The sequence below is a fragment of the Mastigoproctus giganteus genome, chromosome 6 (genome assembly GCF_048544385.1).
Source record: "Mastigoproctus giganteus isolate SK-2022 chromosome 6, ASM4854438v1, whole genome shotgun sequence".
NCBI classification, from domain to species: domain Eukaryota; kingdom Metazoa; phylum Arthropoda; class Arachnida; order Uropygi; family Thelyphonidae; genus Mastigoproctus; species Mastigoproctus giganteus.
The window spans coordinates 43,132,889-43,151,670 of NC_143580.1; the positions used below are offsets into that span (position 1 = coordinate 43,132,889).

The window sequence follows — 18,782 nt, forward strand, 5'->3', positions numbered from 1 at the left end:
GAGAGGTGGCAAATGAAGTTTAATATTGACAAATGTAAAGTACTACATATGGGAAACAGTAACCCCAGAGCAACATATCAACTCTGTGGTACTACACTGACAGTGGTAGAGAATGAAAAGGACCTGGGAGTAATTGTGCAGGCAGATATGAAGTTTTCTGAGCAGTGCAGATGGGCTGCAAGAGTAGCTCATGGTGTCTTGTTAATGATATACAGGAATTTTTCTAGCAGGGATAAGGAGGTGATTATTCCCTTGTATAAGGCAATGGTCAGGCCACACCTTGAGTACTGTATACAGGTCTTGAGGCCTCATTTCAAGAAGGATGTAGAACTGCTGGAACGAGTACAGAGAAGGGCAACAAGATTAGTGAATAGAACAAGGGGTTGCTCTTACGAAGAAAGGCTTAAGTTTTGCAAATTACAGTGTCTGGAGACTAGGCACCGGTGAGGTGATCTGATAGAGGTGTATAAAGCCTTGAATGGTTTGAGTATGCTCAATGCCGATGGGATTCTTCCTCTTGCTCAGAATAATCACCTGAGAGGGCATAAATTCAAATTGAGAAAAGACAGATGTAGGACAGATGTGCAGAAATTTGTCTTTAGCCAGCGGGTAGTTGGTTGGTGGAAGAGACTTCCATCCCTTGTTGTGGAAGTTGATAGCCTAAATAAATTTAAGGCTCAGTTGGACAGGTATTTCGAACGGAGGGGTGAAATAGGAGTGGGGTGTTTTTTTTTTTTTTTTTTTTTTTGGCTGATGCTGCATAAGCTTGCTTTCTTGCATCAAATGCCTCTACTAATGCTATTAGGCAAGCTAATCTGTTTTGGAACTTCTCATACAAAATGTCCATGGTTTCACTTGCTATATGACACATGGCTCCATCTTGTTGATACCAAGAACTTAAGTAGATTAATTTTATGCAGCTGTAGTATCAGAGAAATTTTGGATCATGTACCACTATCTTCCATCAATCAAGTGATTTGCCAATTAATTGGTATATTCTTTTTTTTTTTTTTTTTTTTTTTTGTTATTTTGGGTTTTTTTTTTTTTTTAGGAGCATTAGCAACTAAGGCCATATTGCTCTGGGGATATGCAGTGGTCATTCCCTGACCTTTCCACATCCTCCGTATTTGGTGGTCACAGGCTCAAACCCTGGTCTAATCAAGAAGCGTATGCTGCCCACCTGGCTATGGACGCACCAATTAGTATATTCACTGACACTTCATGAATTGATATATTTAACCCATTCAATTACACACATGTACACTGAGTAATGATGCAACCAGTCAGTGCCATGCCCAGCTATACTCATTTTGATAGCAGTATGTTTTTGGACCAAAGTATGACAAAAGCTGTTCTAATTGTAGAGCGAAAAAAAAAACTTATTTTGAAAAATGGGATTTAATCTTAAAACAGGCCTCACAGAAAAACTGAAGCATGCATTTTTGCTTAAAATTCATAAGCAAGTTGGGGAATAGACATCTCACTAAGGAGTGAGAAGAGCCAGCACAGGCCTTGAGGCAAACAGCCTCACTGGGCAGGCCTGCCTTTCCTCATTTGGGCCAGGCACCAATTATAGTCTCCATTTGCACATATGCCCAAGCTTGATTGTAGTTACAAGTAGCAAACAAACTGTTTACGATTCATTAGTACATCTTGCCTACAGTCCCAACAGGAATATACAAAATCAGACATTACTGAAATAGACTGATAATTCAGTAGAAGAGGTATGGCATATTTTGAATAGCTCATCAAGTAGCATTACATGAAATAAAAAAAAAAAAAACACCTCTCAGAATTCCATTGTTTCATCTGTTTTTATTTATTTCAGTAACACACTTTTCTCTCTCTTTATTTATATATATATATATATATATATATATATATATATATATATAAAGAGAGAGAGATACAAAACTAATACAGAATTATTATTTAAAATTACAGTTAGCTGTGTTGATTTTTTTTTTTTTTAATCTTAGTTGCTTTTATCAACAAGATTGTGCATTAGAAAAGATGCACACTATTGTCTAACATGTTCAACTGGAACAGATAATACCAAATTTAACACCATCCTTCACTGCAAGCTGTGTTTCAAGAAACTTAAAATATTTCTTGGCATCATCCAGGTAATTTAGCCGATCATGAAGAGTATGATAGGAGCAGGTATTCTTGAGATAGAAATTGATACATGTTCTAGCAGCTTGAATGTGATCCATTGCAACCTACAAATAGAAGTAGCCTTATTTCTTCATGAATGCACCTGGGGGTAATTAAAAAGTAGATATGAAGTTTTCTGAGCAGTGCAGTCTACAACAGTAGCTCGGTGTCTTGTCAATGATATACAGGAATTTTTTCTAGCAGCGATAAGGAGGTGATTTTCCCCTTGTATAAGGCAATTGTCAGGCTACACCTTGATGTGGCCAAATATGTTAATAACATATTTGTGCAACATATGTATATTTTATTTAGAACTCAATGACAGTTCATAACTGATGGCAACACAGACATTCACATTCCTGCAAACCCAAATCATGTTCAGTTCCCACTCCAACCAACAAAAAATTCATAATCAAACTTCATCCAGATGATGTGATACCTTTACATGTATAGAGGTCTGGAGGCCTCATTTTAAGAAGGATGTAGAGCTGTTGGAACGAGTACAGAGAAGGGCAACAAGATTAGTGAATGAAACAAAGGGTTGCTCTAAGAAGAAAGGCTTAAATTTTGAAAATTTATGTCTGGAGACTAGGACCTGCAAGGTGATCTGATTGAGGTGTATAAAGCCTTGAATGGTTTGATCATGCTCAATGCTGATGGGATTCTTCCTCTAGCTCAGAATAATCGCCTGCGAGGGCATAAATTCAAATTGAGGAAAGACAGTTGTAGGATAAATGTGCAGAAGTTTGCCTTTAGCCAGCGGGTAGTTGGTTGGTGAAACAGACCATCCTTTGTTGTGGAAGTTGATAGCCTAAATAAATTTAAGGCTAAGCTGGACAGGTATTTTCAACGCACGGAGAGGTGAAATGGGAGAGGGGTTTTTTTTTTTTTTTTTTTTGGCTGATGCTACATAAGCTTGCTTTCTTGCATTATATGCCTCTACTAATGCTAACTTGACCAGCTGGGTTGGTGTGACTAGAAAACAGAAGACAGCTGGAGTTGTGAACATTAAAATCACCAAGGAAAATTACATCACTGTTAGGAAAGTTGGACTGGAGAAAGTCAAGTTGCAAAGAGAGGAAGTCAAAGAGCTCCAAGTGATTAGTGGAGTTGGGAGAACGGTAGAGACAACAGATGAATTTTACAGAATGAGGTAGAGAGATTTTAAGCCACAGAAGATCGAAGAGAGAAGATTCCAAATTGCCAAGTCTCTGACAGGGAATATCGGAACAGACATATGCACAAGTACCACCTTTGAAGCAGAAGGAATCATACAGCAAATAATTTGGGCAACTGAGATGAGGAGTAGTTAAATCAACTGATAACTGAGATTCTATAAGAAAAAGTACATGAGATTTGGCAGACTGCAAGTGGAAATGGACATCGTTGAGATTAGAATTGAGACCACATACATTTGTGAAATGAACTAGAAAGTGTTTTGTAATATTATGTTAACATTTTATGGAAAAAGGTTTCATTTCATATGAATTTTAAAAATGCATTTATTAACTAATGCACTATTACACAAATATGTTAATAACATATTTGTGCAACATATGTATATTTTATTTAGAACTCAATGACAGTTCATAACTGATGGCAACACAGACATTCACATTCCTGCAAACCCAAATCATGTTCAGTTCCCACTCCAACCAACAAAAAATTCATAATCAAACTTCATCCAGATGATGTGATACCTTTACATGTATAAAATAGAAATTGATTTGCAAACCGCTTTCTGGAAATAAAAATATCATTTATAGTTTATGAATAAAAGCTCAATTTCTGGCTGTCATGTTTAGAACAATTCAGTGTGCAATGCCCATAAAAGGCAATCAAATTTTAGGGCATCTGTTTACAGAAGATCTACACATTCCATTCAAATAAATTTTGAAAACTTCTTCTCCCCATCCTATGTTATTCATCTCTCAAGCAAATTAAAGAAAACTACTTTCTGAAGATTACAACTGGAATGACAGATTTCAATGTTATCTATTAAAATGAAAATTGTCACATCGCACTTGTGTAATGGTTATCATTCAGCATATTATTCATCAAATTGAAATAATAAAAAAAAAAAAAAAAAAATTCAGCTTGGTTTAGCCTGTAAAAATTTATTTTTAAGAACTGCTCATTAACAGCATTGGCAAGAGAAGGATAATGGTTAATTGCTTTCTAATAAAAACTATAAGAAATTCAAGATTTCTTGTGAACCTTTTTTCTTCTACTGCATTCACAAATTAGCAATATTAATATCAGGATTCAAACACCTAACATATTATAACTATATTAAATCAATTTTAAATTGTGCCCTGTAATTAATTCAAAGACACTTAAAACATGAAATCCTTTATTATTGTAAAAAAAAAAAAAAAAATTTACCTGATGGACAAATTTCAAATAAACAGATTAAAAGTCAAAAGTTACACACCAAATTTCTTTATGCAATAGTAGCAATTACAAATTTGCACTGAAAACTCGAGGAATAAGGATGCTTCAGAAGTTAACTCATTCATCTGAAAGCATCCGGTTGGTTTATGGGTTTTCCACTTTATTAAGTCTGGAAAACCTTATTTGCGCTTCGTATTGTTAGTTCGGTTGAATGTTTGTAGAATCCACGAGTCCGCTGATATATATGACGTACTGTTCACTTATTAAATACTAACTGCACAATCATCGAGTATAACGTTTGAAGATATGAAAAGTGGGCGCTTAAAAGATAGACGATATGTGCATTTTCTAATTAACTTACTATGGTCCAGCAAACAGGCTTGTCGGCTAGTTCTACAGGTAAGGTATTTCCACACCGAACAGAAGACTTTCTCTAACACGTAAGTTCCCAAAGTTAATAACATGATTACCATTTACTCGCAATATACGAAAAAATTCTGAAAACATTAACTTGTCTATCCATTGCAATGAATAACAGAACAGCGAATATACCAATGTGACTTGAACTATGGCCGATGAACATTTATAAATTGCACGAGCGCGCAAGCTCTACAGACTACGACATTCACTTGACTCGAAATCATAACTGAAATACCAAACGTCGTTTGGTATTTCAGATTAAAAAAAAGTATATCGGTCAATGTGCGGATATTTCTGTTTACATGAATAAACGAAAATTTGTTGTTTATACATTGTTTACGTACTTTTTTTTTTTTTTTTTTTTTCCCCTATTTATAAGGATTTTCTGTTGGCATCTTCTGCAATCATTCTTTTAAAATCTGACGTTATAGGGTAACGTGAACTAAGTTTCAGGCTTCCAAGAGACTACAAATTACGGAACGCTTTTTTTTTTTAAAACTGGTCCCTGAGGGCTCATCAATTTAACCAGTATAACTATACAGTACTTTGGTCTATTTGTAACATCAGGCAACGCATGACACAATAAGTGAACATTAAGTTTAGTATTTTAACGGTCTCGCAAAATCTTCAGTCTGTTCTCTCCTACAAAGCTTCGTAAACAACAGCTTGCTTTGATTCCCATTTTTCCAACGAAACATTACATTTTTTTATGAAATATATTCGCGCAAAAATGGATCTTGCTTTGTTTTCACTCAAACGTTAGGGTTGTCATTTATTACGCAACTCCCTGCCACAGTTACCATAGTTACCTCGTGTATACAGAGGTAACTATGGTAGCAGAGCAAGTCTTAGGTGGCAGCAGGCAGTTTCATTATGACAGCAGTGGTAAGAGCAGTGCAGCATTTATGACGTATTATATTATATTGAATAGAATAAGGTTTATGCAAACCTACCTACTTCAGATGAACTAAGGTAAAACATTGAGAATTGCAATTAGTCCAATTAACGTTCTTTATAGAGCTGCATCAAACACACCAAAAAAAAAGCACGTCTATACGAGAAAGGCAGATGCTTCTAGTACCTTCTGAAACGGTTGTTTTTTTTTTCGTACCGAGGTAACTATGGTAGCGGAGCAAGTATTAGGTAAAAGCAGACAGTTTCATTATGACAGCAGTGGTACAAGCAGTACAGCACTTATTAATGCTATGTTATATGCTCTCTTTCTCCTGCCTTTTCCAGATGAACTAAGGCAAAATATTGAGAATTGTATTTAGTACAATTGATGTTCTTTATAGAGCTGCATCAAATACACCAAAAAAAAGCATGTCTACACGAGGACGGCAGATGCTTCCAATTCCTCCTGAAACATTATTTTATTTATTTTTTTTTTTTTTGCATGCGCTTTCAATAAAACGTTTACTTTATTGCAAACTGAGTTGCATTTTAATATTGCATAATCCAGTATTATCAGCACTATGCCTGCGCAATGGAAAGAATGTTAACTGATTTTTGAAAGCTATAACTACACAGAAAAGAAATTACTGTATTCTGATAAAAAAAAAAAAAAAATACAAATTTGACAGCGATTTTTCGGCGCAAGCAAAACCTTCGAAGCTAAGCAGCCTGAAACAGTGCCACCGAGCACTATTTTCAGTTTGATTATTTTATTATTATTAGCCATATGGTGCAAAGAAGCCTGAGGCTTATGCTGCACCAGCCAAAAAAAAAAAAAAAAAAATTAGTTACCCTGAGAGAGCGAGAGAGAGACAGACAGAAAGGAATCACCAAGAAAGAGAAGAATGATGATGATATCAGGACCCTGGGTGTACTCACCAGATGGTGAGCCCCTGGTTTTAAAAACCAAAAGAACATTTAAGAATTATTTTTTTTTTTATCATATTCCAGTACGATGACGAATACCAAAATGTCATAATTTTCCCGTAATTCTCTTTGGGGTACACCAACTATACAATATAATAGTGGTTGGAATATACAAAAGGATGGTCAAACCTGCAAGCTACTGTGCATAAACACTGAACATTTATTTTTCAATGGAAATATAATGGATGCGTATTTTTAAACGATGATTTCGATGTGCAGCAAGTCCCCCCCCCTCTACTACGACATTCAATTTCACAGGATTTTAGTTTTCACAGCTTTTGTGAAACGCTTTCGATCGCGAACCATGACACTTCTCTAGAAATTTGGTTCACAAATATCACGTGAAACCAAGATTATACTAGACAGTAAAGCACAGTATTTTCTCCAACGAATTCAGGTCAAAACCACCTGCTAGCCTTAATCGAATCCAAACACGTTTGAAGAAAATTCCTATTCAGCAAGCACAAGCTACTCTGAAAGTGTTAATGTTCAAAGTAGGCTATGTGGAGAAAACACCTGCTCATACTTAATTCTTTCAAGAACAAAGTAGACATTTCATGTTAATATTAGCAGGTTACTCTCAAGACCTTTGAGTTCTTTGTAGACAACAGACTTTGCGCCTCCAAGGCGCATTGGCTTAGCCATCTGAATGGTGGGAGGGAAGTGTGAGGGTCAATTCCTAATACAGTACATACGAACTTATCTTCACTTCTTGCGGTTGTAGTTAGCTAGACTATGTATATCGTTTCCCACACGATTCACTCGTTAATGCAGAGTTGTTTTTTTTTTTTTTTTTTTAATCGCAAACTTCGCCATTCTGGTCAAAGGAAGAATTTCAATGACCGTTGTAGTAGTACGACGCCGTACAGATGAGAGATAAGATGAGTCAAAGAAGCTACGAATAGACAGTCAAAAATCTGAAAATAAAATAAAATTTTGAAAATACGTGTGCTGTATTTAAGTAACAAGCATTTCTAAAATAATTATTACATCACGCAGTTAAATACAGGATTAAGGTTACGTAAAAGCTAGGTCACACTAAGAAATTTAAAACCCATACAAAGTTTTACTTGAATGAAACATGGAAAGAATTTACTCACGAAGTTGAATGGGGGAAAAAAAAAAACCCAGCTGTATCTTTTGGCATGCTGTGTTTGAACTTATTTTTGGGTTCATGCCAAAAGTTGGGTTATTGTACATCTTTAATGATATAGAACCTACAAAGGCTACAACAGAGACCGTTATTAACTAAACTGCAAATGATTATCAGGATAGGCAAAAGATGTTTACCACATAATTAATATAATCGTTTTGTATTACAGTAGAACCTGGATAAGAAGTTTTCCAAGGGACTGGAGGTTTAAAAAACTTTTAGAAGGGAAAGCGACCTAAGGGTATTGAAACTACACAAATAAAAATGAAAAGATACATAAGTTAATGATTTTTAAGTACAATTTCCGAACTATTTAAATATTTTACATTGCCTGTGTCAAACATACATTTTTAAAGTGAGGATCAGGATTTCTAATTGCTTAATATTCTGTTCATTAAACTCATTATCAAGTTGAAAGAATGAGCACCTTTTGGAGTTTCAACACATCTTAAAAAGGTCACAATTACAATAAGACAGAACAACAGTTCACTAAGTAATTCAGAATTTAATTCTTAACGTGGTCGACGTATCTAATGATAGATATCGATGAAAACAATTGCAATGTGTCACTTCCATTATATCAAAATTATTATTATTAATTATTATCACCAGCTAAAAAAAAAAGTTATCTCATATTGTGAATGCCTTCGCAACAAGTTGCCCTTATATTGAACTACATCGAATAAGCAACGCTTCGACAATGGATTCTTGAAAATCGAACGCTTCGCCAATGGATTCTCGGCAGATACTACCACCCCTGGGTGGTAATATCCGCAGAGAATAAGCAACATTAGTCTTCTCCATTGGCGAAGCGTTGCTTATTGGAGGTAGTGCAATATCAGGGCAACTCGTTGTGAAGGCATTCACAATGAGAAAAAAAAAAAAGCCATTTCACCTACTTCAGTGGTTTACTACGAACTAAAATGATGCTTGGCAATAACTTGTTCGATTACCGAATGTTTATATTGTTTAATATTAAAAATAAATATTTTCTATATTTAAAAAACGTATTAAGTGGGAAAACGGCATTATTCTTTAGTAGGAACTTTTTTTGAATCTATTAAATACTAAATACATTACAACAATATATTTGGTATTTAATAGATTTGATAATTGAGAGCTGTTAAGTGCTCGATAATTCCTATATTCTATTATATATCAACAGGTATTACCTTTATTTTAGATATAGGAAGCTTCTTTTTCAACTCTCCTAGTCCAACTCGCTAATAATTCTCGAGGATGGCGATATCTATTTTGTAAACCAGGTGGGACATCTTATTTCTTTGGTCCTTATTTCTTGAGAAGTCCAGCTATAGGACCAAAAGAAATAAGATGTCCCACCTGGTTTACAAAATAGATATCGCCATCCTCGAGAATTATTAGCGAGTTGGACTAGGAGAGTTGGAAAAGAAGCTTCCTATATCTAAAATAAAGGTAATCCCTGTTGATTTATAATAATTACAATATATAGAGTTGAAATTGGGATTAAAAAACCAAAGCCAGCACAGGGGAAAACTTCTTATACGAGAATTTCTTATTCTGTTTCTATTGTATATAATAAAATTTTCTGTTCATATTCGGACGGGCACGCATTCTGTACCCGTAAGTGTATTCACTATATACAGTAATACCCCGACTTACGCGAACTCGGAGTTACGCGGTTCTTGATTTTTTCCGTTTGGCAACACTGCCGCCCACTATCTTCAAGGTCGTTTTTCATATGCTATCGATATACGGTGCGACGGCGGAGAGTGAGAGCAAAAGATGAACAAAATTCAACTTTGCTGCCGCATGATCTGCACACATATAAAAGAATTTGCATTCCAACTGTCATATTTATGTGTGCGCGTTCGAATTCGTGCTCAACTTTTGTCGGAAATTACATCGTTTTCACGAATAAAAAAAAACTTTCCAGGCTTTAAGGTTTCCAAAGACCGATTGACAATGATGGTCGGCGGGAATGCAGCTGGTGACTGCAAGTTAAAACCTCTCTTAATTTATCTCTCCAAAAACCCAAGAGTTTTAAAAAATATATCTAAAATTAGCTTACCAGTGATTTGGAAGTCAAATCATAAAGCTTGGGTGACAGCTTCCGTTTTCGAGGACTGGTTTGGTCACCACTTCATACCCGAAGTCGAACGTTATTGCAAGTCTAAACAGATTCCATTTAAATTGATCCTTCTTATTAACGATGCATCCGGTCACCCTCCTGCCACCCTAATTAATTTCGACCGACGTGTGAAAGTTGTGTTTTTGCCTCCAAACACAACCAGCTTGCTTCAACCGATGGACCAGGGAATCATCAAAAGATTCAAGGCCTACTACACGAGGCGTTCGTTTGTACGTTTGAATGAAGCTATGAGACAAAATAGTGAGATATCTGTTAAAGACTTTTGGAAACAATTCAATGTTTTAGATGCCGTAAGAATCATTGAAGAATCTTGGGATGAAATTCACAAAAAACATTGAATGGTGTCTGGAAGAAATTTTGTCCATTTTTTTTTCAAAAACGAGACGAAAACAACGCCAGAAACTGATCATGTCGCTCATATGATAGAAGAAGTTGTTAATCTTGCCAGGCAATTAGATTTGGAAGTCAATGGTGATGATTTACCCCGGGGGCTCACATCTGGTGAGTATGGGCTTGGCAAACCCAGGGTCCTGAGCTGGATATCATCATTCTTCTCTTTCTTGGTGATGCCTTCTCTCTCTCTCTCACACACACACACACACACGGTAACTCGGGAATTTTTTTTTTTTTTTTTTTTTTTTTTGGCTGGTGCAACATAAGGCTCAGGCTTCCTGGTACCATATGGCTAATATTAATAATAATGTCAACGAGCTGTTGGATTCACATAGTGAGCAGCTGAAAATGAATGAGCTCGTAGAGATGCGTGAACAAAACGTCACTGAATTATCCGACACTTCAGACCCAGTTCTACCAGAAAAGCACACGACAATTGCAAGCTTGACAGAAGGTCTCAGCTCAATTGAAAAGGGCTTAAAAATTTTAGAAAACAGACGCCAACGAAGAACGCGTTATAGCTACAAAGCAAGGAATAAAAAATGATAGTTTGCTACGAAGAAATTCTGCGTGAAAAAAAAAGACGCTGTCGTCAGACGGATTTGTTAGATTTTATGAAGCCATCGACATAACTTTTTTTAAGTAACTCATTTATTTTTTAATACATAATTTGTATTAATATGTATAAATAACTGCAATTTTATTAAATATTTTTCTTTTAAACTAGTGTTTTTGTTAGTCCTTGGTCCCAATTAAACAAAATTTATATGTATTTATATGCAAAGTTGTACCCCGACTTACGCGAATTCGACTTAAGCGATTTTCGTCGGACCCACCTATCGCGTAACTTCGGGGTATTACTGTACTCATGAAAGGATCGAATGACGCTGATTGATGAGAATTCGCTTAAATGTCTAAAAACATTTGTGTGCAAAAATACAGAACCAATATCCAGGAAGCAAAACTAAACGCATTTATTTTTTCATTCTTATTTCAGATTTGTTGCTAACATATGAAGTTTGAATACGGTGGGGGTGCAGTGTCAGATACAATCTGACTAGTGTTGCGGTCGACATTTATGTCAACCGCAACACTAGTCAGATTGTTACATCGGAAGAAGAATTAATTGTTCATTATCCACAAATTATCAAATTCAAAAGGGTAAATGTCAATTAGGTTTGTTTTTCTTGATTAGATGACGTAATACAACAAACCGCCAATTTCCGTACACAAATTTCAAATCGTTTGGATACATATAAATAGGATTAAAACATGACATTCCAACGGTAAGGTATGTAAGGGGTTAACAACGTACGACACAAGTGCCAAAGGCGGGATACAAGAGAACCCCCAAGAGGTATAGCCAACGGCATCCTGCTTGGATGAGCGTGGCTTTGGCGCAGCGTACGTTATTTTTTACAGAGCAAATCGAAAGCAAGGAATTCGTTACATTTTATAGTGTAATTTATAAAATTTTATAAACTTTGTAGTGTAAATATAAACTTTATAGGACACTTTATAGTGTAATTAATTTAATTACACTATAAAGTGTCCAAAACACTTATTGCTAAGAAATAAAACAAACATACAGATTATCACATCTTAATTTACATTAATAGGTCTTTTAAGTTATATCAAGTTCGGAGGAATATCATGTCCTTTCATATGTTTCTAACAGGACTTAAACTGCATAAGTTAATCAATGGTCTTAATGCTCACAGCAGAACAAACCTTGCCTTCACAACGAGTTGCCTTAACATTGCATTGATTTCAATCAAATAGCATCGCCAAAAGGTTTCTGCTATTTATTTAAAAGAAACCACCTGTTATGTGAGAGAAACCAAAAGTCCTGAAACAGGCTGTCACAATCTCATTTTCCAAATAAATTTCAGATTAACCTATTAGCTATCCAATTTTGTTTGAATTAATGGACACTGCTCTTTTTGGACTAATGTTATTAGTGGAGTCCACCAGGGTTCTGTGCTGAGGCCATTGTTGTTTTCTGTATTTATTAATGATACTGATGAAGGTATATCAGGCTTAATGTCTAAGTTTCCAGATGATACAGAGATTATCAGGGTGGTTAATGATAGTAATCAAGGTAAGCTACTGTAACAAGAACTATAAAAATTAAGCCGATGTTCTGAGAAATGGCAGATGAAGTTTAACATTCATAAATGCAAGGTACTGCCTATGGACAGCAGTAATCCCAAATTAATGTACTAACTGTTTGGTACCTCACCCAGCGTAGTGGAAAATAAAAAAAACTTGGTGATTGTGCAGCCAGATATGAAGTTTTCTGAGCAGTGAAGACAAGCTGCCAGAACAGCTCATGGAGTTTTGTCAATGATGTACGGGAACTTGTTAGCAAGGGTGATTATTCCATCACACAATGCAATAGTTAGGCCGTATCCTGTGTGCTGATAGAGGTTTGAAGAACTAATTTTAGGAAAGGATCAGGATCTGTCGGTACGGGCGAGCGGGGGAAAAGAGGGTGTTATTACCAAGAAAAAGCTTCAGTTCTGCAAATTGCAGAATCTGGAGATTAGGTACCTGCGAGGAGATCTGACTGAGGTGCTTATGGCGTTGAATGGATTGAGTAAGCTCAACGCTGAAAGCATTCTTCGTCTTGCTCAGACTACACACGTGAAGGCAATAAACTGAAATTTAAGAATGATTGTAAGATAGATGTGCGGAAGTTTTCCTTGTCAGTAGGTGGGCGATTGCTGAAAGAAAACTTTCATATGTTGTTGTAGAAGCGAGTAGATTCAAGGAAGGAAGAATTAGACAAATTATCAGAGGAGATAAACAGATGATGGAATTTTTTTTAGTTGATTTATATAAACTTGCATCATTTGCCATTACTAATACTGAAAGGGATTCATCTAATGAGAGCAAAAGGGCTTCAACACAGCGCAAATTCGTACATGTGAAATTAAAAAAAAAAGTCGAGCCACAAGTTTTTGATTAACGAAACTCGCGAGTAACATTATCATTTGTTATTAACACTGTACTAAAAATAGCGTTCTGAATGTTCAAAATACATATTTTGCTAATAAACAGAACATTTATATTTTTGCATTGTGTGCAAAAAAAAAAAAAAAAAAAATGAAAAGCAAAATCAAATACATACAGTATTTGGATTCAGCATCTAAAATTTTGCCTATTTCCATTTAAAAAAAAAAATTTCTTTAAAAAATTTGTGTACCAGTTTTATTAGGTAACAATATGTATATGCAACTTCAAGCCATGCTTTCCACACCTATCTGTGAAACAGTAGAACCTTAACAGATTATTCAACCTTGCAAATGAAACTGACGTACTCAAGGGCAAATTCCTGAACTTCCTTTTACGCTCGAAAGAAAAGTCAACTATTTCCAACTAACAAGTCGAAACTTTACAGTTTCTGAGCGTGAACTTTACCATTATTATACTATTATGTTACTCCCTCTTGACTTTGTTATGAAAAGTCATTTAAATTCTATTAAAAGTCATGCACCGTTATCAATAAACTGAATTATCTATGAGGACATTCACGAATCACGTAACGCGATTTAAATTCTTCAACAGCTCCAATTCCCCATTATTATTACATAACTCTGAAAAGACAGTTACATAACGTCCATGGGACCACTCCCCTTCCCCCCCCCCCCAACACATGCACACCTGTAACGTTTTACCTGAATTTCGACTTTGCAAATAAGTTACCATGCAAAGTAAGTTCAGTGCGTGAACGATTCACGCTAGAATATAAACAATATTTTTTCCTCTAACCTAAAACCCGTTAAGAAACAACACATACTGCATTTAATTGATTATTCTGACCAAAAGTAGATCACTAAAAAACTAATTTTCGGACTACGGTGAATGCAGGGACAGCAACTCATTAATGTGCAGGAACATTCCACCGGCTGAAAATAACTAGTGTTTACTTAGTAATACTGTATGTCACAGAGGTCTGGACATCTACAGCTCTGTCCCACCTTAAGTGCATTCACACAGGAGAACACTGACTGTTGAAATGGACATTGAGGAAATTTCTGCAACCACCTGCACTTACAACAACCCAAATGACAAAGGCCCTTAGTAAAAAAAAAAACGCCTTCCCGAGGAGACTGATTTTCTCTGTAAAGACATTTCCGAATCCAACTTCTGGACTACTATAACAAAAGGATCCCTGACTAGTCTCAGATCTAACTCAGTCATGGTACCCATCACTAACAGGTTGAGACCGTGGGATCGGTATCCACCACACAAATGTTGGAATACATGCAGTCGTTCCGTGGAGACCTCCATAAGATTTCTGTGAATGGTAAGTATTGGAAAAAAATACTCAGGAGCAAGTTTTTCAACCACATATGAACGTCAGTGTTCAACCTGCATAGTCTTCCTGATATGTTAGCCCTAAATTTCTCTATTCATGACTGCCTGTGCACTGTCATTCTTCCACTGAGCGAGTCGCCTGAGATAGGCGCATAATTCTGTTTCTCGACGAAGTTGGCTCCCATAACTAGAATGATGCGATAATGAATAACTGGAAACATGGTTTGTTAGTACTGTATTATAGTAGTAGCAAAATGATGATGATGCAAGCTTGTAGAGAATCAGCAAAAACGAAGCTTCTTGAAAGGGTCCAAAATACAGGCAACCACATGGTGTGATCGGCAAAGGGGTGACCGTACGAGGAAAGACTGATTACGTGGACTACAGAAATGATACGGTTGAGATTTAAGGCACTGAGAGGGATTAGAAAAATGAATGGAAGCGGAATTTTCACTATTATAAAGAATTCCAGAACTAGGGGCCGTGCACAATTATGTTTTAAACTGCACATTTTACGCAGGACTTTTTCACATATGCTCTCTTCGAGTTTTATGGACAAGAACAGATTTCTCAACTTGAAATAACCTGAACAACTTTCTGCAGACAAAAACAATTCAACTCAAGCTTCCATCACAATATGTACTCAGTGATCACTGAATTATGACCACCTACCTAATACCACATTGGGTCACCAATCGCACGAATAACAGCGACTATTCGCCTGGGCATTCACTCCACTAGGTGAGTGAAAACGTCCGTAAGGATAGATGACGATTGCGTGTTCATACACCTCACTTCCATTCCAAAACATCCCACAGGTGTTCAAATTGCATTGAAGCCAGGCGAATTTAGAGATGTCAAGATGAGTGATATATTCACGGTGTTTCTCAAACCACTCGCACAGTGCGGACCCGATGACACTGTGCTTTATAGTCTTGGAACATCCCGTTTGTCTGTGGGGGAAAAAAATGCAACATAGCAAGGTACACAAGGCCTTCTAAAGAAGTGCCGGTATACCTCATTAGTGAAACGTTGGTCCATACGCTCCAAGGGTCTTAGTTCTTACCAGCAAAACATGCCCCATATTAAGCAATCACTACCACCTGCCTGGAAGTGGTTACTGTGCACGATGGGTCCATGAACTCTTGTTGCTTGCGTCGCACACAAAGGCGGCGTCAGTTGGCTTGTCGCAACAGATAATTGGACTCATCTGACCAGCACACTTGTTTCCAGTGCCTAACCAGTATATTGATACCACAACATTCGCCATCGACGATGATCATCGGTAAAGAGAGTTTGCGGCGCATTGTCATTTGGGATATTATTCTTGCATTCCCCATATTGTACTGCGATGTCAACTGTTGCACTGTGACCTGCTGTTGAGCTTGTACAACGAGCTGCACCCTTCGCTCACCACAAACATCTGCTTTGAATAATCCTTTACAGTTCTGCCGGAGGGAGGAAGTTTGACCCGTTCGATACCGTTCTTTGTACATCTTAACCACAGTGGACAGTGAGCAACCGATAAGACGTGCTATTTCCGACATGAAATGACCAGACACACTAGCTCTCACAATCATGCCCTCTTGAAACTCCGTGATATCTTTACTGTGCCCCATAACTATTGCTTTATCACTTTGACTTGCACGACCAGATGCAAATGACCACTGCTCTAGCGTACGAAGCTGTTTTAGATTTTTATACTGCAAACTATGCAGCATACTTCATTACAGATGGGGTGGTCATAATTCAGTTATCACTGAATGTAAATAAGATTCTCTTTTGGTCCAGAGATTTTGCTTCTGAATTACTATTGTCTTTATAAATCATCGAATTCGCTCCAGCAAATTCCCATCTCTTAGCAAAGTAAGTATGTGGGAATTTGAAGACAAGCAATCACCACATAGTCTAGTGATCATGCCACTTGATTGGAAGAAATCCAGGTTAAAATTATGTTGAGAATAGGAAGAATTTCTTAAAACGTATTTCACTCACTGGTGTAGTTCGACAGGCAGAGGTTAACTCCCTCTCCTTGAAGCGAGACATCAACGGTTTTTCATCCCATAAAATGGTCCGCGTACTCAGAAACTCATACTCCTATAAAGTCGGCCATTCATTCTCGAATAAGATAGTTACGTCAGGTTGATGATTAACATAGTAGTGGCAGTTGTCTCATGCTCAAGGAAGTATATGACCTTGTCGGTCAGTCAAGGATTCTCATACATGCCAGAGTAAATTCTCTCCCGCCGCTACTAAATTTCGTGCCTATTGAAGTCTTCTGCAAGGCAATATTAAGACAACAGGCTGCTTGCTATATGACATAACAGAGTAGTGCAGGTACAAAAGTACACGACCTTGAGTGACCGTGGTTCTATCCCGTATGACTACTAATTACAGTGATATTTTTGTATTCTCTATCCCATGACCGTATGTGGCCGCCCCGGGGTAAATGACGGTTACCATGCGAGTGTGGTCCAAAATACGGGTTATTCGTGAAGTTATTCGCTTTTTGCAAGCAAAAAGATCTTCACCACGTGACATTAACCGTGAACTGGTTGCTGTGTATGGCAAAAAGGTGACAAAGAAGCAGGTGTGTTTTTGGTGCAATAAATTTAAATCGGGCCGTATTGACATTGAAGATCGACATCGGGTGGGCAGGCCTTCATCGAACAAGACAACATTTAGCGCATTAAGGGCATCGTTCTTTAAAAAAAAAAAAAAAAAAAAAGCAAGCGAAACTCCGTGAATTGCAGAAATAGTGAACCGTGAGGAAGTCGACTGTTCACGATGTCCTTGGCTTTCAAAAGGTGTGCTGCCGCTGGGTGCCCCGACAATTGTCAGAGGGAGGAGGACAAAGCAAAATGCATGGGGATGTGTCTGGGGAACCTGTTGCGATACAGCGACGAAGGAGGGCGTTTTCTCGCTCGCACAGTCACAGCAGACGAAACGTGGGTTCATCACTTTACCCCGGAGAGCAAACAAGACTCCATGACCTGGAAACATCCACAATCTCCTGTGCGCCACAGTGTTCTGGGGCATCGCCAAGGCATGTTGATAGATTTCTTGCCGAAGAGAGGAACAATCAATGCACGGCTTTACTGTGCAACGTTGGAAAAACTGAAAGCCAACATTAGACGCAAACGACCAGAACTCCTGACAAGCGGCGTGATTTTATTGCAGACAACGCAACTCCACACACTGCCCACACCACTCTTGAGTGGTTGTGCCGTAATCGTTGGGAAATTCTGTCACATCCCCCCCCCTCGTACAGCCCAGACTTAGGGCCTTCAGACTTCCATTTGTTCGGCCCTCTGAAAAAACACCTTTCAGGAAAGCATTTCAACACTGATGGGGAAGTTCATCGGCGGCGTGATGTTGGTTATTGCGTGTGGGCAAGGACTTCTTCAGTACTAGCATTGATAAACTGATCTATCGTTGGGTGCATCAATAAAACTGGAGACTTTGTGGAGAAGTAGTGCATGTTCACTTATTTCATGTTCAAAAAGAGAAAAAGTGCGTTACCTTACTTTTCGGAAACCCCTCGTACAATTTATCTTTCTATACATTAAAATAACTTTCCTCCTAATGATATTTATTCAGCCAATGGAAGAAGAGAGATGCGGGTTACGTGATAATACGTAACAAATACAGTACTAAAATACTGTAACAGTATGTTTTACTGTGGTAAAACAAGCTTGTTTTACCACAGTAAAACAAGCTTGTTTTACCACACGCGGTATCATGCTTGATTTCCATATGTACCGTATTTATGTATTCATAGCAAAGGAAGAGACACACAGTGTCGAAAGCTTCTGTAAGTATTTTATTTTACTTTATCAAAAGAATAATTTTTCAAGACAATTTATTGTATATCCTGTGGAACTGATACAGTTCAATTCCTATACGTCTCTCACAACAGTAAACAAGAAT

General features: G+C 37.2%; 1 protein-coding gene across 3 annotated transcripts in view; it reads right to left on the minus strand.

Moving 5' to 3' along the window:
- LOC150084201 (glycogenin-1-like) overlaps positions 1–18,782 on the minus strand; it is a 138,149-nt gene that overhangs the window by 77,308 nt on the left and 42,059 nt on the right. The window contains exon 1 of one of the 3 annotated variants that reach the window (XM_090375093.1): positions 5,925–5,983. The exons of 1 other annotated variant lie outside the window; for it this stretch is intronic. In XM_090375093.1, coding sequence (XP_090231219.1) covers positions 5,925–5,952 — 28 coding nt within the window. In that variant the 5' untranslated portion in view covers positions 5,953–5,983. Of the gene's footprint in view, positions 1–4,912; positions 5,114–5,924; positions 5,984–18,782 lie in introns of those variants that run through there. One more of the 3 variants, XM_090375091.1, reaches the window with a different exon arrangement.